The 22,135-nt window shown below is 43.3% G+C and overlaps 2 protein-coding genes across 2 annotated transcripts in view; both read right to left on the reverse strand.

Moving 5' to 3' along the window:
• Positions 1–3,941, reverse strand: part of ZNF33B (zinc finger protein 33B) — a 50,691-nt gene extending 46,750 nt beyond the window's left edge. Inside the window, 2 exon segments of the mRNA XM_043925587.1 lie at positions 3,147–3,279; positions 3,366–3,941. Coding sequence (XP_043781522.1) covers positions 3,147–3,161 — 15 coding nt within the window. The 5' untranslated portion in view covers positions 3,162–3,279; positions 3,366–3,941.
• Positions 3,942–17,628: 13,687 nt separating this feature from the next.
• Positions 17,629–22,135, reverse strand: part of LOC122709172 — a 29,383-nt gene continuing 24,876 nt past the window's right edge. Inside the window, exons 3-7 of the mRNA XM_043926318.1 lie at positions 21,190–21,289; positions 20,223–20,333; positions 19,395–19,588; positions 18,703–18,762; positions 17,629–17,765 (exon numbers count right to left, since the gene is read on the reverse strand). Coding sequence (XP_043782253.1) covers positions 18,707–18,762; positions 19,395–19,588; positions 20,223–20,333; positions 21,190–21,289 — 461 coding nt within the window. The 3' untranslated portion in view covers positions 17,629–17,765; positions 18,703–18,706. The remainder of the gene's footprint in view (positions 17,766–18,702; positions 18,763–19,394; positions 19,589–20,222; positions 20,334–21,189; positions 21,290–22,135) is intronic.

The following is a 22,135-nucleotide window of genomic DNA, read 5'->3' on the forward strand; positions in this document are numbered from 1 at the left end:
TTCAGTTATTAGAAGAATAATTTTGCTCAGCCACAAAAAGTAATGAAACTGGGTCATTTGTAGAAATGTGGACAGACCTAGAGTTTATCATGCAGAGTGAAGTAAGTCAGAAAGAGAAAAATAAACATCATATATTAACGCATATGTATGGAATCTAGAAAAATGGTACTGCTGCTGCTGCTGCTGAATCGCTTCAGTCGTGTCCGACTCTGTGCGACCCCATAGATGGCAGCCACCAAGCTCCCCTGTCCCTGGGATTCTCCAGGCAAGAACACTGGAGTGGGCTGCCATTTCCTTCTCCAATGCATGAAAGTGAAAAGTGAAAGTGAAGTTGCTCAGTCGTATCCGACTCTTAGCAACCCCATGGACTGCAGCCTACCAGGTTCCTCCATCCACGGGATTTTCCAGGCAAGAGTACTGGAGTGGGCTGCCACTGAAAAATGGTACAGATGAACCTATTTCCAGTGCAAAAATAGAGAAGCAGATGTAGGGAATGGACATGTGGACATGGGAGGAAGGGGAGGGTGGGATGAATTGGGAGATTAGGATTGACATGTATGTACACTACCATGTGTAAAACAGACAGCTGGTGTAAATCTGCTATAAAGCACAGGAAGCTCAGCTCAGTGCTCTGTGATGACCTAGATGGGTGGGATGGGGGTGGGGTGGGAAGGAAGTTTAAGAGGGAGGGGATATATATGTATATATATAAAACTGGTTCATTTCATGGTAAATGAACTGTAGTGCAATTATACTCCAATAAAAAAAGATAGAAAAGAATAATTTAGGAGAATCTAATGTACAGTATGTTGACTATTCTTAACTATACAGTACTGTATAGCAGAAACTTGCTGAGAGTAGACCTTAAGCATTCTCCAATATCAAAAAACAAACCCAATCAAAAAATGGGCAGAAGATCTAAATGGACATTTCTCTAAAGAAGACAGATGGCCAACAGGCACATGAAAAGATGCTCAACATCACTAATTAATAGAAAAATGCAAATCAAAACTACAATGAAGTATCACCTCACACCGGTCGGTCAGAATGGCCATCATCAAAAAACCTACAAACAATAAATGCTGGAAGAGGGGGTGGAGAAAAGGAAATCCTCTTGCACTGTTGGTGGGAATGTAAATAAAACCTGCATGCCTCTCAATAGATACTTTGTGAACATGACAAAATCTACCCAGTCTAAGCCAGCAGCTTTCATAATGAAGACATGTGGCAGGTACTCCTACTCATATCTGTTTTGCTAGTGCTTGGTCAAGAAATGTTATCCTTTTATTGTGCTCTTTATTTTTTACAGATGGGTAACATAAAATTAGGTCCTTTAATCACATTATATATATATATATATATATTTTTTAATTCCAGATGGCTTAAGGTACTAAATACTTTTTTTTTAAAAAACATGCTTGGCATTTTTAGACAAAATAAAAAATTTCATTAGGCCCCTGGGGTAAGGAAGACAAGAATAAAAAACAGAAAGCACAAAAGGATTGTATTACAATATAAAAGTTTCAGAAAATATACTATTAAATGAAAAGACAAAAAGCATACTGTGAAAAGATAATTAGTAACAGTTTTAACAAAAGATTACCATTTAAAATACATAGGGAATGCATACAAAACTCAGTGCAAAACCTGAAATGCCATACACTTATGAAAGCTGTACAACCACAATCATCAGTCACAAAATTAAAGTTTTTCACCTATTACGGAGGAAGAAATTTTTATATCTGGAAAGATGGGAGGGAAAATAATCTTGATTTTCATATCTTATAACTCAAACCTATTAATCACAGAACCCTAGAGCAGTGATTCTTAAACTTAGCAACTATCTGCATCACATGCATACCCTGTTAAAACAGACTACTGAGCCTACCCCTCCATTTCTTTGCCAGCAGGTTTGAGATAGGGTATGAGCATCTGCAATTTCACACAAGTTTCCGGGTGATGCTGCTGCTTCCAGCCAAAGAACCTCACTTTGAGAAGCACTGCTCTAGAGTCTGAGACACACCTGTATTTGTGCAGAGAGTGACAAGGATACTCATAGTAGCACAGTTTATATTACTAAAAAATCGAAACTACCTAAATTTAGGTAGGTACCTAAATACCTACCAATAGAATATTGAGAATGGAAAAATATGGTATTAAAAGGAATAAAACTATGTATCAATAGATTTCAAATTATTAATGAACCAGAAAACTGTATCACAGATACATTAAAATAGTTTATGTATTTTTAAAAAGCACCCCAAACAATATATAGTATTGTTCAACTATCTACATATTTTTCCAATGTGGGGGTAAAATGAGAAGTCTAACAGAAGCTGGAACTAAACTCAGAACTAAACTCTGGGGCACAATGAGGAGTACCCCAAGAAAAAGCCATCAGAAGAGTGGTTTCAGAAGTGAACAAAGGAGACCTTCCAGGAGAGAGCAGTCAGTAATGCAGCGTTGTTCAAGGAAGACAACTACAATTAAGTCACTGGTGACTTTTACCTGAATAGATTCTAAAGTGGAGAAGAAACAAGACAGAATGCTATGGGATGAAATCTGACTGAAGAACTCAGAAACATTCACCAGAGAATTTAACTTTGAACCATCTGTTTCAGGACTTCTACGCACAGCTTGGCTAAGATACAATAGCTTTGTAACAGGCATGCAGGCCATTTATTCCTCTAAACATACTCTAAAAATAAGTACGACTATCATAAAATTCATTATTTGAACATCTCTTTAACCCTTTTACCCTCAGTAAGGAATGGTTTGAGGCACTCATTTCAGGGCTGTCCCTGGAAATTACTTACTACATGTCCCTAGGTTAAGAGCAAAAAGGGTATCTTCCAGTAAGACTCTGTTGGGTCTTCAAAGGAATCTTTTTGTATCCAAAATACAGTGTCTCCCTTTCTGCCATGGTTATCAGAAACATCAGAAACCTATTTGCAGGTTAACTTAGAAACTGTGTTATATAAATGATCAGTATATATAAGCCAACTTGATTCTGCTCTTGATTTGCTATCTTTATATTTTCTATGAAGTTCATTTTTTATCTATTACTGATTTCCCATCTTAATGTATGGATTCTTAAAATCTCACAAAGTCCACAGTTAAACAAAGGAATGAATGAACAAACTCACCTGGAGTTTACTCATTTTCAGCTGTTCTTGGAAAAATGTAGACAACTCTGAAGATACACTGGGTTAGAAGAGGACTGGAGTCATGAAAGATCCGGCCTGTGTGGCAGCTCCTGAATTCTCCTTTCCTATAAAGCTAAACACACCACTAGATAAGGAAAAAAATGTTAATGTCCCTTTGACCTTCAAAGACAGGGATATATATTGTTGATGACCACCTACCTAATACAACTCTACTATTACCATGTAGCTCTTGGATATAAATTTTTTCAGAGTTAAGTATTTACTGCCTACGGATATTTTATAACAGTTTAAATCTCCCTTGGTGTTCACAAAATTTTTTAAATTATAAAATTGATTAAAACAAATAAAAATACACACAATGAAGGAATATTAATTACACCAAAACTGTTGTTAAAAAAAGAATACTTAGGACTAAAGAAGAAAGAAAAAGAAACTCAGGACTAGGCTGTTTAACTTCCCAACTAACGTTACTAAACCTTTGCTTAGTGACTCCACAGAAAGCTATAAAAAGCAGTGCTTTAAATAAAGACCCATGTTTTATCGTTGTTGCCATTTCACAGAAGACTCTTCTACAAAACACTTGCTTTTAGTTGTATGGAAAAGTGTAAACAGTACTGGCTTATGAGTCAGATCTTTTAGTCTTCGCCACTAACTGATCTGAACAAGGCACGAATCTTCAGAAACAAAGAGAAAGAAATTTATCCAAAGAGACAAAAAACCAGATAATTCTTGACTATCTCTCCTGAATGCTAAGGGAAGCAGAAGAGAGAAACAACATACACAAACAAGAAGTAATGGACATGACTGGAGAGCAGTTTGGAATCCAAAAAGGATAAACGGAGAACCAAAGGAACGGAGTCTGTGTACAAAGCTAACTGATCAGCCCCGACTGGTGGCTGTTCTTCCAAGACCCCACGCCCCGCACCACTCGCCCCTCCCCAGCAAGCGTTCGCCCAGCAGCCCCGCCCCGCTCCGGGCCGCCCGCTAGCCGCCGCCTCTAGTCTGTATATTAAACCCCTCCTCCTGAGCCCTTAGAAACGGCCTCTCGCGCAGCGGCGCCAACTCAGGGCTCGGGCTAGTCTGTCAGGGACTTCGACCCACTCTTCTCAATGGAGACGCCCCCTTCTCGCTGTCCCAGGGGCCTACGGAGCTGCTCCCCGCCACGGGTACTGACCTTTTCCCTCCTACTCCCTAAACTACACAGAACCCCTTCAGTCCTCAACCAGCCATCCTGAGCTCACTCGCCTCTCACTCGTCTCCGAGGGGCACTGGCCCCAGAAGAGTGCATAGACTCAGCAGCCCCGGAACCGCTTCCCAGGCACGCTGGAGAAAAACAGAAGCAGAGGCGGAAATGCATAGAGGGAAAAGGTGGAACTAGGCATGCGCAGATGGCCCACACGTAGGGCCCGCCAGTCTACGCTGACCACCAGAACTAGGTTTCCCTTTAGTCTCGCCGACCAGCGGGTTGGGATTAGCTGAGAGTCCAGCACACCTGGCAGTGGAAGATTTGGACCTGAGGTAATTGAAGCAGCTAGAGCCGGTCAGGGACTTTTCCCAAAGTTATGGATTACAGCCCAGTTCTCTGTGCAGCCAAGAATGCAGATTTACATACAGTCAAGTAAAGGAAAACTGTACGTCAGTTTCACTTTTTTTTTTTAATACTGGGAAATAGGGACTTACTTGCTGGTTCAGTGGTTAAGATTACATACTTCCAACACAGGGAGACTGGTTCAATCCCTGGTCAGGGAGCTGGATCCCACACGCCACTAACTGAGTTCACATGCCACAACTGAAGATACAGCTGCCAAAAGGAAGATCGAGGATCTGGCGACCCAGCACAGTCAAATGAAATAAATAAATACTAGGAAATAGATCCCATTAATACAATAAAAGAGTTATATTATCAGGGAAAGCTGGCGGAGATTGGGGGTGGCAGACAAGAAAGCAAGTTAAAATCATGAAAGCAATAAATGAAAATTGTAGATAAATTAAGTGGACACAATCCAAAAGAAAACAGTCTTCCTTTATGTATAAATCATCTCAGAGAAGAGCCTGGCAACCCACTCCAGTATTCTCACCTGGAGAATCCCACGGACAGAAGAACTTGGCGGGCTACAATCCACAGGGTCACAAAGAGTGGGAGGCAACTGAAGAGACATAGCACGCATATATATAAATATATTCTTTCATTTGTGACATTAAAATTACTTCAGAAAAAGGGAGATAAATCCTTTCAGAGGTAGATTCAGTATTTTTTACAAAATTCCAATAAGAATCTCAACTAATTTTTGCATCTACTCCTTTTCTTTGATTTTTTAAAGTATTGTGTACATTACAAAAGCATTCTCAACTTCATCTGGAATAAAATTAAATCTAAATTAAACAGCCAGATGTTCTTGAAGTGCTGCATTCAATATGTTAGCAAATTTGGAAAACTCAGCAGTGACCACTGGACTGGAAAAGGTCAGTTTTCATTCCAATTCCAAAGAAGGGCAGTTCCAAAGAATGTTCACATTACTGTACAGCTGTACTCATTTCACATGCGAGTAAGGTTATGCTCAAAATCCTTCAAGCTAGACTTCGGCAGTATGTGAACCAAGAACTTCCAGATGTATAAGTTGGGTTTAGAAAAGGCAGAAGAACCAGAGATCAAATTGCCAACATTCGTTGAATCAAAGAGAAAGCAAGGGAATTCCAGAAAAACATTTACTTCTGTTTCACTGACTATGCTAAAGTCTTTGACCATGTGGATCACAACAAACTGTGGAAAATTCTTCAAGAGATGGGAATACCAGACCACCTTACCTGTCTCCTAAGAAACCTGTATGCCAGTCAAGAAGCAACAGTTAGAACTGGACATGGAACAACAGACTGGTTCAAAATTAGGAAAGAAGTACATCAAGGCTGTATGTTGTCACCCTGCTTATTTAACTTATATGTAGAGTAAATCATGTGAAATGCCAAGCTGGATGAAACACAAGCTGAAATCAAGATTGCCAGGAGAAATATCAACAACCTCAGATACGCAGATGATACCACTCTAATGCCAGAAAGTGAAGAGGAACTAAAGAGCCTCATGATCAAGGTGAAAGAGGAGAGTGAAAAAGCTGGCTTAAAATTCAATATTAAAAAAAAACTAAGATTATGGCGTCTGGTCCCATCACTTCATGACAAATAGGAGGGGAAAAATGAAAGCAGTGCCAGATTTTATTTTCTTGGGCTCCAAAATCACTGCAGATGGTGACTGCAGCCATGACATTAAAAGACATTTGCTCCTTGGAAGGAGAGCTATGACAAACCTAGACACCATATTAAAAAGAGACATCACTTTGCTGACCACGGTCCATATAGTCTAAACAATGGTTTTTCCAGTAATCATACACGGATGTGAGAGGTGGACCATAAAGAAGGCTGAGCACCAAAGAATTGATGCTTTTGAACTCTGGTGCTGGAGAAGATTCTTGAGTTTCTTGGACAGCAAGGAGATCAAACCAGTTAATCCTAAAGGAAATCAACCCTAAATATTCATTGAAAGGATTAATGCTGAAGCTCCAATACATTGGCCACCTGATGCAAAGAGCCGACTCACTGGAAAAGAGCCTGATGTTGGGAAGACTGAAGCAAAAGGAGAAGGGAGTGGCAGAGGATGAAGTGGTTACATAGCATCACCAACTCAATGGACATGAATTTGAGCAAATTCTAGGAGACAGTGAAGGACAGAGGAATCTGTCATGCTCTAGTCCATGGGTCACAAAGAGTTGGACATGACCTAGCAACTGAACAACAAACAGCCAGAAAGCATTTCAAAAAGGAGAAAATTGCCTAAGAGAAATCTCAATATGTATAATATTGCTCAATTATTTAAAATAGTTTGGCATCTGCTTCATGGTAATACAATAACCATGATTAAGAGTATATTTTAAATGTAGTATAATAAATGTAGCATCTCAAAACAACCAGGGAAGGAAAGGAATATTCCAAACAGCAAGTCATTCCCAACAAAGATCACATTTGATACAGGTTCATATGGATTCAAGGTCTGAAATGCTTATAAAGTAAACCACCAAGTTAGTAAAGGAAAATAGAGATGAGAAGTTGTGACATCAAATAACCCACACATTTAATGTGAAACATTTTATAATAAAAAATAGCAAACAACTCAGCTCTAGTTTTTAAAAGACGTTAAAAGCAAATAACCAAGAAATTATATTTTTACTATTTGAAAGAAAAGAAGAATTAATAAGATCTTTGAAGCAATAAAAGGAAAAAAAACTTAAAATGGGCTATAGAACTGAGTAGTAGTGTAATAAAAAGAAAAAATTCAAACACATTTGAAAAAGTTGACTAGAATGGAAAGAAATGCAAACGTTTAAGTAAAAACATGCAAGATATCATTTACTGAGACTTAAATTTTTACTTTATATGTATACACACACACACAAAAGTTCATTTTGTCCACTTTTATGAGTTTTGACAAGTGCATAGATTTGTGTAACCACCACTGTACTCAAAATACAGAACTGCAGACCCCCAAATTACTTCATACTACCCTTTTGAAATAAAAACCTCTCACCACTCTAAACTTCTGGCAGCCACTACGTATTCTTCATGCTTATATGTTTGTTTTTTCTAAAAAGTATTTTTACAAAGACATGTAACAAATAGTATGCTTAATGGTGAAACATGGAAAGTGTTCAACTGAAAAGTCAGACAAAGATAAGGATGCATACTATCTGCAACTTTATTTGGCATTTTTTCCACAGTTCTTAGAGTAAAAGAGCAAAATAATCATGTACACAGAATATTCAAATGAAAGTATCCAAAATAAAAGTTTTAGAAATTTGATACAAATTCAATACAACAAATTTCAGAAAATTAAATTATTTTAAAGGTATCAATAGGGACAGAATAAAGAAACAAAGTAGGTGATTAAATAGTTAACACCAATAGGGGATTGTAAGTAGAAAAAAAAATACAGTAGACCCCTGTAAGTTAATGATCACTTAGAAAGCAGGTTTGTTTAACCACAAAACCAAGCAGGCTTGTGTGCCTGCTAATAAACCATGCAGCACAACATGAGACATGCCCCAAAATAATAAAACAATGGTGGTGTGAGACCCACATGCTGCCCAGTGCACTAAGTTAATGACCCCCAGGACATGCTTTTTGCACACACACAAAACAGTAATTTATGGAAAGGTGACATTTCAAAGTAAAGATCCTTATTGTACTGAGACCTGAAATAATTTTTTCACAGTGCCATGACCTGAAGAACTATGGACAGAAGTTCATAACATTGTACAGGAGGTGGTGATCAAAACCATCCCCAAAAGGAGAAATGCAGAAAGGCAAAATGGTTGTCTGAGGAGGCCTTACAAATAGCTGAGAAAAAAAGAGAAGCTAAAGGCAAAGGAGAAAAGGAAATATATACCCATCTGAATGCAGAGTTCCAAAGAATAGCAAGAAAATATAAGAAAGACTTCCTAAGTGAACAATGCAAAGAAATAGAGGAAATCAACAGAATGCGAAAGAGTAGAGATCTCTTCAAGAAAATTAGAGATACAAAGAGAATATTTCATGCAAAGATGGAAATAATAAAGGACAGAAATGGTATGAACCTAACAGAAGCAGAAGATATTAAGAAGAGGTGGCAAGAATACACAGAAGAACTATACAAAAAGATCTTAGTGACCCAGATAATTACCATGGTGTGGTCACTCACCTAGAGCCAGACATCCTGGAATGTGAAGTCAAGTGGGCCTTAGGAAGCATCACTACAAACAAAGTTAGTGGAGGTGATGCAATTCCAGTTGAGCTATTTCAAATTCTACAAGATGATGCTGTTAAAGTGCTGCAGTCAATATGCCAGCAAATTTGGAAAACTCAGCAACAACTACAGGGCTGGAAAAGTTCAGTTTTGATCACAATCCCAAAGAAAGGCAATGCCAAAGAATGTTCAAACTGCTGCTCAATTGCACTCATCTCACATGCTAGCAAAGTAATGCTCAAAATTCTCCAAGCCAGGCTTCAAAAGTACATGAACTGAGAACTTCCAGATGTTCAAGTTGGATTCAGAAAAGGCAGAGGAACCAGAGATCAAATTGCCAATGTCTGATGGATCATAGAAAAAGCAAGAGAATTCCAGAAAAACGTCTACTTCTGCTTCACTGACTATGCTAAAGCCTTTGACTGTGTGACAACAAACTGTGGAAAATTCTTAAAGAGATGGGAATGCCAGACCAGACCACCTTACTGGCCTCCTGAGAAATCTGTATGCAGGTCAAGAAGCAATAGTTAGAACCGGACATGGAACAATGGACTGTTCCAAACTGGTCAAGGTTGTCTATTGTCACCTTACTTATTGAACTTATATGCGGAGTACATCATAGTACATCATGCAAAGTGCCAGACTGGATAAAGCACAGGCTGGAATCAAGATTGCTGGGAGAAATATCAATAACCTCAGATATGCAGATGATACCACACTTATGGCAGAAAGTGAAGAGGAACTGAAGAACCTCTTGATGGAGGTGAAAGAGGAGAGTGTAAAAACTGGCTTAAAATTCAACATTCAAAACCTAAGATCATGGCATCCAGTCCCATCACTTCATGGAAGTAGATGGGGAAACAATGGAAACAGTGACAGACTTTATTTTCTTGAGCTCCAAAATTACTGCGGACAGTGACTGCAGTCATGAAATTAAAACATGCTTGCTCCTTGGAAGAAAAGCTATGACAAACCTAAACAGCATATTAAAAAGCAGAGACATTACTTTGCAAACAAAGGTCTGTCTAGTCAAAGCTATGGTTTTTCCAGTAGTCATGTGTGGATGTGAGAGTTGGACCATAAAGAAAGTTGAGCACTGAAGAATTGATGCTTTAGAACTGTGGTGTTGGAGAAGACACTTGAGAGTGCCTTGGACAGCAAGGAGATCCAACCAGTCCATCCTAAAGGCAATCAGTCCTGAATATTCTTTGGAAGGACTGATGCTAAAGCTGAAACTCCAATACTTTGGCCACCTGATGTGAAGAGCTGACTCATTGGAAAAGACCCTGATGCTGGTAAATATTGAGGGCAGGAGGAGAAGGGGATGACAGAGGATGAGATGGTTGGATGGCATCACCAACTCAATGGACATGAGTTTGAGCAAGCTCTGGGTGTTGGTGATAGACAGGGAAGCCTCGTGTGCTGCAGTCCATTGGGTCACAAAGAGTCGGACATGACTGAGTGACTGGATTGAACTGGTGATGATCCTGGCTTGACAATGTAAGGACAAAAATACTGCCCTGCTTAATCTTGAGGAAGAGCTGATGATGGAAACAGGACATCTAATCAAGAATGAGGAAGAAAGTGGTCATTTCCCCATTTCCACTTTTTCATTGATTATAAAACTGTATCTTAGTAAGTTCTTGGGGTGCAACACCCCCTCGCCCATCTGCTTCTAAGCCTCACAAGTGACATATTCTAATAAATCACTTATCTCTCACTTTTCCTCTTGCTGAATTCTTTTCTGTGCTGAATCATAAAGGACCAGGCTCTTTAGAGCTCTCCGAAACACGGCCTAACAGTTTCAGTACAACAAATTATAGCATGAAAATATGAAAATCTTTACAGAAACTACAAAATATAATGAGGGAAAATTTTTGGTTTGTTTGTCTGGGAGATGGTGAAGGACAGGGAAACCTGGCGTGCTGTGGTCCATGGAGTCACAAAGAGTTGGATACGACTGAGCAACTGAACAACAACAACAAATTTCTCAGTGGAAATTCTATAGACCAGGAGAGAATGAAATGTCATATTCCGAAGACTGAAAGAAAAAATATGTCTGCAAAGTTATCATTCACATACGAAGGAAAAATACTTTCCCAGACAAACAAAAGCTGAGGGGTTTCATTATCACTCAACATGCCTTGAAGAAATGCTGAAAGAAGTTCTTAAAGCTGAAATGAAAAGACACTAATGAGAAACATGAAAACATAAAGTATACAACACATTGGTGAAAATAAATATACAATCAGACTTAGAAAACTCTGATTCTATAATAAATGGTATGTTAAGCTACTTACCTAAAGTATAATGGCTAAAGGAAAAGAGTATTAAAATAATTATAGTTATTATGTGCTAATGAACATATATATAGAGAGGTAAAAAATGATATCAAAAATATAAAAGAGGGAGTAAAAGTACGAAGCTTTTGTAGGCTATCAAAGTTACGCTACTACCAGCTTTAAGTGGACTTTATTAGCTGAGATGTCTCATGTAAACCTCACATTAACCACAATGTAAAAAACCTAGAATAAATTCACAAAAGAAAAGAAGAAACGAGAAACAGGATACCACCACAAAAAAAATCACAAATTTACAAAGGAAGGCAAGAATAGAGGGGAAAAGAATATGTGGAGATACAAAATAAGCAGAAAGCAATTAAAAAGATGACTAGTACATGAATTGATTTCACCAATCAAAAGGCTGAGTGGCTGGATTGATAAGAAAAACAAGGCTCAAATTATATGCAGTCTACAAAAGACTCATATCAGCTTTAAGGACCTACAGTCTCTAAGTGAAGGAATAGAAAGGCAAATCCTATGCAGGCTGACATCAGAAGAAAGCAGGGATAGCTATACTTTATCAAAGAGAATAGACTGTATGCCAAAAATGGTAACAAGACAAAGAATGTCACTATATAATGATAAAGGGGTCAATTCATGATGAATAAACAATTGTAAATATATATTCACCCAATATCAGAACACCTAAACATATTAAGCAAATACTAACAGATCTAAAGGGAGAAATATATAACAATGCAAGAACAGTAGGGGACTTCTAATATAGTCTATTGCTGAAAATAGCCTATTTTCAACAAGGCTAGATCATCTAGACAGAAAAAAAAAGAAAAGTTGGACTTGAACCATACATTGGGCCAAAGGGACTTAACATATTTATAGGACATTCCATTCAACAGGAAGGAAATTAAAAAATATATTGAAACAAATGAAATGGAAACACAACAAACAAAACCTCTGAGATTCCGTAAAACTAGTTTTGAGAGGGAATTTTACAGCAATAAATGCATATATTAAGAATTTAAAAAGCGCTCAAGCAAACCACCTAACCTTACATATTAAGGAACTAAAAGGAAGAGGAAGAAACTAAGCCCAAAGTTAGCAGAAGAAAGGAAATAACAAAAATCAGAGCTGACACAAATGAGACCACAAAAAACGATAGAAGAAAATCAACAAATCTTAGATTTCAAAAGTCTAGGTTTAAAAAAAAAACACCACAAAATTGATGAATTTTTAGTTAGACTCACTAAGAAAAAGAGAGAGGACTCATATAAATGAAATAAAAAATGAAATAACTGACACTACAGGAATACATAGAATCATAAGAGACTACTATGAACAATTATATACGAATTTATTGGAAAACCTAGAAGAAATGGATAAAGTTCTAGACACCTAAAACCTACCAAGACTGAATCATGAAGAAACAGAAAATCTGAAAAGATCAATAACAAGTAAGTAAAGTGAATCAGAATCAAAACCCTCTCTACACAGATAACCCCAGGACCAAATGGTTTCATAGATGAATTCTACCAAACATTTAAGGAAGAGTTAAAGCCAATTCTTCTCAAACTCTTCCCCAAAATTGAAGGGGACAGAAAACTTCCAAACTCATCCTATGAGGCTAGTGTTATTAAATACCAAGATACCCTGATACCACAGCTAGATATGGACACTACAAAAAAGAAAAGGATGGAATAATATTCTTGATGAATACAGATGCAAAAACTCCCAACAGAACATTAGCAAACCAAATCACAGCACAAAAAGATTATACCATGACCAAGTAGTACTCACCCCTGAGATGCAAGAATGGTTCAACAAAGCATAAATCAATCAAAGTGAGACACCACATTAATAGAATGAAAGATAAATATCACAAGATTATCTCAATAGATGCAGAAAAAAAATTTCATAAAATATAATATCTTTTCATGATTAAAAAGAATATGAATAAGATGTCAGGAACTACCATAATCCTGAAGGTTTGTGTGGTGTTGGAGAAGAGAAACAGAGGATTTGAAAAGGTCAAAAATGTCAACTCTGTGCTTTAGAAATTTTATCAGATGATACACCACCACAACGAGCCAAGAAGCGTGTGTTGAACTATCAGATTTGACTAAAACCTGGAGAAATACACCCCTGAGGCCCATTCTAACCCACAAACAAATACTGCAATGTCAAGGGGTCTACCCAGGTCTGCCTAGAACTTCCCTGCCAGAGAGCAGTGTTTTTTAGAAGTGAAGGGATAAAGAATATATCAGTGTGAAAAGTTTTTTGTTTTTTTGTTTTTTTTTTTAAAGATTCTCTTATCTGCCTAAATTCATCCATCATAAATGCTTCCCTCTGGGAGAAATTACCAGGGAAGATTGGCTCCTCTGACAGAAAACAAGACGTTGGCACACTGGACTTCCCTGGTGGTCCAGTGGTTAAGAATCCACCTGCCAATGAAGGAGAAATGGGTTCAATCCCTAGTGTGGGACAATTCCACACACCTCAGAGCAACTAAGCCGGTGTGCCACAACTACTAAAGCCCGTGTGTGAAGATCCAGCACAGCCAAAAAAAAAAAAAAAAAAAAAAGTTGGCACCAGCATAAGAAACTGTCTAAACAGACATCAGAAAACTATCATGTCTCACATCTAACCTTCTAACGGCCCATATTTCTCTTTCCTGAACTCATTGTTTTCTCATAAGTGGTCTCCTCTTCTCTCCCCCATTAATATGGTATTTATGCCCCAGATTCTAACTGCTTCTTTGAATCACATTTTTCTGTGAACACTCCTGTAAGTACATGAATAAAAATCTTGTCTTTTATCTAAAAACAGCAACAAAACTTAAACAAATTGGGTACTGAAGGAATGTGCCTCACAATATAGGGGACAAATACAACAAGCCCATGTGCTATGCTTAGCCGCTCAGTTGTGTCTGACTCTTTGCGACCCTATGGGCTGTAGCCCGCCAGGCTCCTCTGTCCATGGGGATTCTTCAGGGAAGAATACTGAATGGGCTGCCATGCCCTCCTCCAGGGGATCTTCCCAACCCAGGGATCAAATCCAGGTCTCCCACATTGCAGATGGATTCTTCACCATCTGAGCCACCAAGGAAGCCATCATCATACTCATTGGTGGAAAACTGAAAGTTTTTCCTCTCTGATCAGGAACAGGCCAAGGGTGACTACTCAGCACTCTTATTCAACATAGTAATGGAAATCCTAATGAGCAACTGGGTAAGACCAAAGAATAAAATAGACAGAAGGCATCCAAAATGGGAACAAACAATTGTCATTAATGGCTGATAACATGAACTTACATGTAAGAAATTCCAAAGAATCAACCAAACAACAGTGAGAGTGAAACAAACTCAGCAAGACATAAAAATCAATATACAGAAATCAGCTGTATTTCTATATACTAATAATGAAACATCTGAAAAAAATAAAGGAAACTACCCCACTTACAATATCATCAATACAATAGTAAACTTAAGAATTAAGCAAGGAAGTGAAAGACCTGCATAATGGAAAAAAGATGTTAAAAGAAGTTGGAGAAAACACAAATCAGAAAAACTAATATTGTTAAAATGTCCATGCTAAGGTCTGTTCAAGATGGCAATATAGGAGGCTCCTGAATTCTCCTCCTCCCATGGACACTCTGAACTCAGTCACTCCCTCCTCCCTGTAAGACTGCCACAGCCCCTCTTCCTCTTAATACTATGGCAGTTCCAGCCCAGGAACAGAACTCCAGAGACGAGGATCATCAGCTCACAAGTAAACATGAGCACCGTTTATGGTTGCCAATCCCAGCTTCCTTTATTGTTTCAGGGAATGTGGCTCAGAGACCCATGTGTGGGGAAGAGACACCAGAGGCCTGAGTACATAGTTAACAGCGGTCATCTGAGCTCTGAATGCATGGGCTTTCTCTGGGTAAGGTTCTCAGAACCAGTTTAATTTTCAACTCAGTCTGTGTTTTAATTTATAGCTTAACATTATCAGCTAAATTAAAGCAGTAAAACTGTATGATTTATTTATTAAGTACAAACTTTTATTCTTTGGAAATAAGTCTAAATTTATAAAATTTGCAAGAATAGTACAAATAAACATTTTTTTTCTCTGAACCACTGAAAGTAGGTTGCCAACATGATGCTCTATCATTCCCAAATACTTTAGTAACAAGAATACTCTACACAGTTATATTTCAACCATCGAAACTAGCACTGTTGCTTGACCCCAATTGAGTTTCACCTATTTTCTAAATAATTTTCTGTAGAGCAAAATGACTCAATCCAGGATAACACACTGTGATTTCATATATCTTCAGTCTCTTTCAAAGCGAAACACTTTCTCAGTTTCTTTTCTTAACTTGCAACATCTGAAGGATTTCCCTGGTGGCTCAGTGGTAAAGAATCCGCTTGCCAATGCAGGAGAAGTGGGTTCAATCTCTGGTCCGGGAGGATACTACATGCTGTGGAGCAACTAAGCTGGTGCACCGCAACTACTGAGTCTGTGCTCTAGGGCCCAGGCGCCACAACCATTGAGCCCATGTGCCATAACCACTGAAGCCCGCACACCACAGAGCCTCTGCTCTGCAACAGGAGAGGCAATCACAATAGGAATCTCACACACTGCAACTAGAGAGTAATCCCTGCTCTCCGAAACTAGAGAAAAGCCTGCACAGCAGTGAAGATCTTGCACAGCCAAGAAATAAATGAAAATTTTAAAAATTAGAAGATTATAAGACAGTGTAATCTTTGAACAATATTCCTCAATTTGGGTTTGTCTGATGTTTCTCCTGCTTAGACTTAGTTATGCATTTTGGCCATGTTCTTCTCATTGCATCCTATCAGATGATATGTGTGCTCAGTCACTCAATCATGTCTGACTCTTTGTGACCCCAAGGACTGTAGCCTGCAAGGCTCCTCTGTCCATGGAACTTTCCAGGCAAGAATACTGGAGTGGGCTGCCTTTTCCTGCTTCACGGGATCTTCCTGATCCAGGGATTGAACCTGTGTCCCTTGTGTATCCTGCACTGGCAGGTAGATTCTCTACCACTGCATCACCTAGGACTCAATTTGTTTCAATATTACTTATGTTAACTTTAATCACATGACCACATTGAGTCAGTCCACTTCTGCCATTGTAGAGTTACTTTTTCCCATCGTAACCACATTTCTGTCCCTCCTGCCATGCTCTGTAAATAGTATATGCTTGAGGAAGACTACAAGGATGGAGGAGGGGAAAGGGACATGCTCCTTCCTGTTTATTTCCTGGGGTCTCCCCATTTGCTTCACATGCTGTCAGCGTCACTGCAGCGATACTCCTGTACCTAGGCAGGCACAGTGCCCCCTTGGAGCAGCAGCTAAAACCAGCTGAATTTTTCTAACGCTTGCAAACCAGCATCATCACACCTCATGAAACACACCAGTGTCAGTCAGCCACCACTTGCTCGGTGGCCAATACAGATCCCATTCTCATGAGCCCCCTCCTCTGGGACCAGAGATACTTAAATCAGCAATCTTTTCGGAATCTGCACTTCAACTCAGAGGGATGTCTATTCAGTTACCTTCATTTTCTCAGCCAAGGGTTGATGCATGCTGTCTGCTGTTGCTATCTCACTGATAATTTGTCCTCTCTGTTTTACCCTTTTGGATACTTGCTACCTTCGTTCTATCTCACTCTAGCTAGAACTGGGTCTGCTGTGGTCTCTAAAACTGGAGGAAGATGACACTCCGGCGACAGCTGGTGACAAAGAAAAATGGAACGGCACTCTGGCTGAGGCTGGCTTAGCTTTTGAACTGACAGTGGTAAGGATACTGGCTGAAGTTGTAGACGAAAAACAAGGACAGGTTTCTGTGATGATTCTGGCTCTGAAGAAGGAGGGAGAGGTGCTGAAGAGCCTTCTCGGGACACAGAATTGAAAACTGTGCTGCTGCTTTTTTTCTGTTATGAGCTTTTTGAGAGCTAAGGCATGAGTATGCTGTGGCTGTGGAAATGTGGCAGGTATTAGAGGTATAGTTGGCTCCAGATCTGGAGATGTATCCAGAGCTTGTTCTGGAGTAGATACTGTAGCTCCAAGATGAGAAAATATCATCAATAAGAATACTTTTCCATCTGTTTCCCAAAGACAGGAAGCATCCAACTGCCAATAACTTAAGTCTCAGTCCAAAACGCCATCTACCACAAGAAGGTCCTCCCAGGCTGCAGTCCAGGGGAATAGTGATCTGAGCCTCCTCAATGCCCCTGGCTTAGCTCCAGCCTCAGGAGGCGCTGCTCTGTGTGGCCCAGCCCCCTCCCTTCCTTCTTCGCCCCCCTCCTCCTCACCCACCCCGAGTCCTCCTCACCATGCCCCTCTGCCTCCGTGGGCTCCAGGGTCTCCCGCTGCGCCAGGAGATGGCGGGCTCGCTGCTCCAGGTTCGAGTCGGGCATGCTGAGCTCAGCGTACGCGAGGAGCATCTTCAGGCAGGGACGTTCCGGGGACTGCAGGAAGTCCTCAGGGTAAAGCTGCAGCCAGGTGCCCAGGATGGAGGCCATGGCCCTGGGCGCGTCACGGGGGCAGCAGAGTCAGAGACCTGGCCTTCCCGCCACACTGCACTCTGGGTCGCCCTGCGGGGACCCGGGCCTCTGCGCCTTCTGCCCCTGCCCATCCAGAGGCCAGTTCTCCTACACGCTCCCTCTCACCTGGCTGACCAGGCAGAGGAGGCCTGGACACAGGGGAGGGGCCACCAACGAGCCTGCTCAAGTGACAGCCCTTGATGCACGGCGTGACCATCTGTCCGCTTCCTGAGGGCAGCCTGACAGAGTGCACTGACCCTCCCCTGCCCCGCCCCCTGGTGTCACCACTGCGAAGGCAGGCCGGGCGTCTACTCTGGTCACTGCATCTCGGGAACACGAAGCGGTCCCAGGAGTATCTGGCCCAGGAGGGCACACACAGACTCTGTCATCTGCCCAGGCTTCCTGCGGGTCTCCTAACACCTCAGATTTACCTCCTACACCTACAAGCTGCCTCACCCCTAGGGACGCGCCTTCGTCTCCTCCTGCCACTAACACTCATCCTTTACCAGCGAGGGCTCAGCTGTCCCCTGAGTGCCAATAGGTCCCCTGAGCACCAGCTGAGCAACCCCAGCTGAGGTTCCACCAGACAGTGAGCAGGATGCTCTCCACACTGTGTGTTCTGGGTCCCAGGATCGGGGGTCGAGGCGGGACTGGGATGGACAGGGGACGGGTGGACTCTCATGGGGTGGACAGTGACCTCTGACCTACCAGATGCTCCTCAGAGCACCACAGACACCTCCACAGCTCTCTTGGCTTCCTTTTCTCTTTCCCAGGAGAAGGCCCCCAGACCTTGGCCCCCAGTAGGATCCAGACGATGTGAGATCCAGGATTCTGCTAGCCCTGCCCATCCAGCAACCCCATTACTCCTGGCAGCTCTCTGGGGAAGGGGGTCGCTCCCTCTGGAATCACAATCCACTCACATTTTCAGCTGGTGCAGGGGTCCACCATCCTCATCGCAGTAAGGGAGGATGCATCCGTACCTACAGGAGGCCAGGAAGGTGTGTAACATGGACAGTACTGGAGACACGCACCAATGTGACGGACAGTGCGACAGGGTTCCCCGTCTCTCCCAGCCCCTCACCCCGAGAGAACTGAAGCCCTGGGGGGCAGGACTGCTCTCTGCCCGACGCGTTGCCTGATGCTTGTTCCCAGAAGAGTTCCTGCGCCTTGTGCACCTTCCTCTATATTTCAAGAGCGAAAGAGCCCAACCAGCCCCTTCCGAGTGCCTGGGGCACCACTGATCACTCCCAGGGACCCCTGCTCTCACTCACCCAGGACAGGGCACCTCTCACACCTCACCTTGCCATTGGGAAAATGCTTTGGGCCAAAGTCAAAGGCACAGAGACAACCGAGACAGAGGCTTCCTCGAGGTGAGGAGGAACGTGATGACTCAGCACAACCCCAGCCTTTCCAGGGGACCAGGTCCCCGAAAGCACTTTCCGGGATGCACCCACGTAGTGCCCACAGTCACCCTGGGGGCTGCTCCTCCCTTTCCCCTCGTGTGCAGAAGGGGCCAACTGGGGCTCTGAGAGGTGGACAGACATTCCCACGACGCACAGCTGGAAGGTGGCCGGGTCCCCCTGAGTCCCCAGTTCAGGAGGGAAGTGCTCACCTCGTGAAGAGAAGGTCCAGCACCTGCTGGGGGGTCCCAAAAGCCCTGTAGGTGCCCAGGAATGTGGGGAGGTAGGAGGGGTCACGGCCCAGGAAGGCAGGCACCAGGTTGCCCACCAGCATCTCCAGTCTGCGTCTCTGGACGCTCCACACCCTGCAGGTCTCATTCCTGTCCCCCGCGGACACACTTTCCCCCTGGGGTGGAACACAGCAGAGACACGAGTCAGAGGCGGCACCAAAGACTCCAGGAAGGCAGGGGCTGGAGCTCAGACTGAGTCCCCAAGCGTCCAGGACTCAGGGCAGGAGGAGGGGCAGGAGTGCCCTCCGCAGGATAAACGTCCTGGCATCACGAGTGAACTGGCGCTGGGCCATGGTTACGTGTGTTAGCGTCTCGGGGCACTTTATATTGGACAGCTCTCCGGGTGTTAACTGCATCATCCCTGTGGTGGTGTCCAAAACTTCCCATTCTGTGGATGAGAACTGGGGTGAGAGGGGCTGATCCTGGGGTGAGAGACATCAGGATTCTCAGGCCCAGGTGGACACCTGGGGATGCAGTTAGTACAGGATAAACTGTAGAAAAATGCAGACAGGCTCCTTGGGGACCTTAAGTGAAATCCTATCACAATCTCCTTCTGAGATTCCCACATGTAAGTGAACAGTGATTTTGCATCTGGACAAGTCAGGGCCTGGGCCACAAGGGCGCTTCGCAGAGCTGACAGTTTCAGGTTCCTCTGGGAGCAGGACTCCAGGAGGGACCCAGGGGCGGGCCAGGGTGGCTCTGGGATCCAGAACTTCCTGGGGGTCAGGCCTCCTCCCACCTGGCACTCACCCTGTGCCCTCCCTGGGCTCTGTTGCTGGTGTGAGGCTCCTGCCCCTCGTGCGGGGAGATGGAGCAGGGGGTTCCGAGGACCGGCTCCTGTCTGCAGTCCCGTGAGGAGCCCTGTGAACAAGTGCCCGGCAGCCGGGCAGAAAGTCTCAGGCCGCCGGCCAGCCGTGTGTGGTGCTTCTCGGACCCCAGACATCTCCCCTCCAGACACACGCCCACCACTCTCTGCACAGACCTCCACCGACGATGCAGATACCCGACCACCCGACAGCCCTGGGTCCACACTGGCACAGAGAGGACCACCTCAGGGATCCTGTTTCCCCACTGCCAGCCCGTCCTCAGGTGTGACCGTGACAGGACCACCAGGTCACCACGTGCCCACCAACCTGCTCCTGCCCAGAGGGAGAACCTCCCCTCAAGCCCCACTTCCCCGCACATGGAGATGAGGGCAGCTGGCGCTGCCCAGGGAGGGCTCCCAGTGGCGGCCAGGCCTGGTGTGGCCAGCTCTAGGTCGACTGGGGTTACCTTAGGTGACCTCCTGGTAAAAGACCAGAGGCATCCAGGTTGAGCGCTCAACCGCCTGAAACATCTGAACAACCTCTCCCTCCAGGGTTTCCTGAAGCAGAAGCCCTGGCCAGTCGAGACACAGCTGGAGAACATCCTTCGGGGTGAAGACTCTCCAGCCGAGTGAGCCCCAGCTGGCTGTGGCGCTGTTGCTAGAAGGTGGGTGCCTGGTTACAGGGTTCCGAGTTCTGCTAGGGTCTGCCATCCAGGAAGTGACTTCACCACCCGGGGGCCCTTCCTTGGATTGACAGTGGACACCCCTGCACATAGCCCTCAGGATCCTGACCGCTCACCCCTCACCCACGCAGCCCCGGGCCTCACACAGTTGCACCACACAGCCCTCCACACGGCTCCCGGGCAGGCTGTGTGTGCAGCTCTGAGTTGACAGACCTGGGCCCAGACTCACCTCCCGTTTCCCACCTGTTCTCCGTCCTGGATGAGTCCCTGTCTCTCAAAGCCTGTCGGTGTCCCCACCTGCACACCGGGGATGATGCTCACATGCACTTCTAGGGATGTCCTCAGACATAGGTGGGACAAGACCTGGAACATGTGGGAGTCGTGTCTCACGCAATCTGTGCCTCCAACCCCTGTATATTATTCTTATTACCATCCTCCTATCTGTCCCTCTTCTGATCCCAACCCACAGTCCTTATTAAATGTCAATGTGAGTGTGCGTGTGTGAGTGTATCCCAGTGCTCACTCTGATAGGCCAGAAGAAAACTGCCTCTGTAAGGAGGAATAGGCAACAGTTTCCTAAGATCTCAGCGTTTCTAATTTCCAAAGCAAACCTAATGAGAGGGCTCTCAGCTTTGGCCAAGGAGAGCAAGACACTGTGACCCAAGGCATTAAAGGTGGCAGGGGCTGGAGCTGGGGTGACAGACTCAACATCGTCTGGCCCCACTGTCCACACCCAAAACCACAGGACAGGATGTGACGACCCAGCTGCCTTCACGGGGCTCGCAGCCCAGCAGACTCAGCACCTCAGGCTGGACACACAGAGGCCCAGGGAGAAACTGGTGCTCACAGCCTGTCGTCTGCCACACAGACTTGACCATCCCATCTGTTGTGGCCTTTATGTCCTTGTCCTTAAATCACCCTGTCATTTTTGAGACTGCACCCAAGCACACCATTTCAGACTCTTTTGCTGACTATGATGGCTACTCCATTTCTTCTAAGGGATTCTTGCCCACAGTAGTAGATGTAATGGTCATCTGAATTAAATTCACCCATTCCAGTCCAATTTAGTTCACTGATCCTTAAAATGCCAATGTCCACTCTTGCCATCTCCTGTTTGACCACTTTCAATTTACCTTGATTCATGGACCTAACATTCCAGGTTCCTATGCAATACT

This window comes from Cervus elaphus, chromosome 15, assembly GCF_910594005.1.
Source record: "Cervus elaphus chromosome 15, mCerEla1.1, whole genome shotgun sequence".
In the NCBI taxonomy this organism is placed as follows: domain Eukaryota; kingdom Metazoa; phylum Chordata; class Mammalia; order Artiodactyla; family Cervidae; genus Cervus; species Cervus elaphus.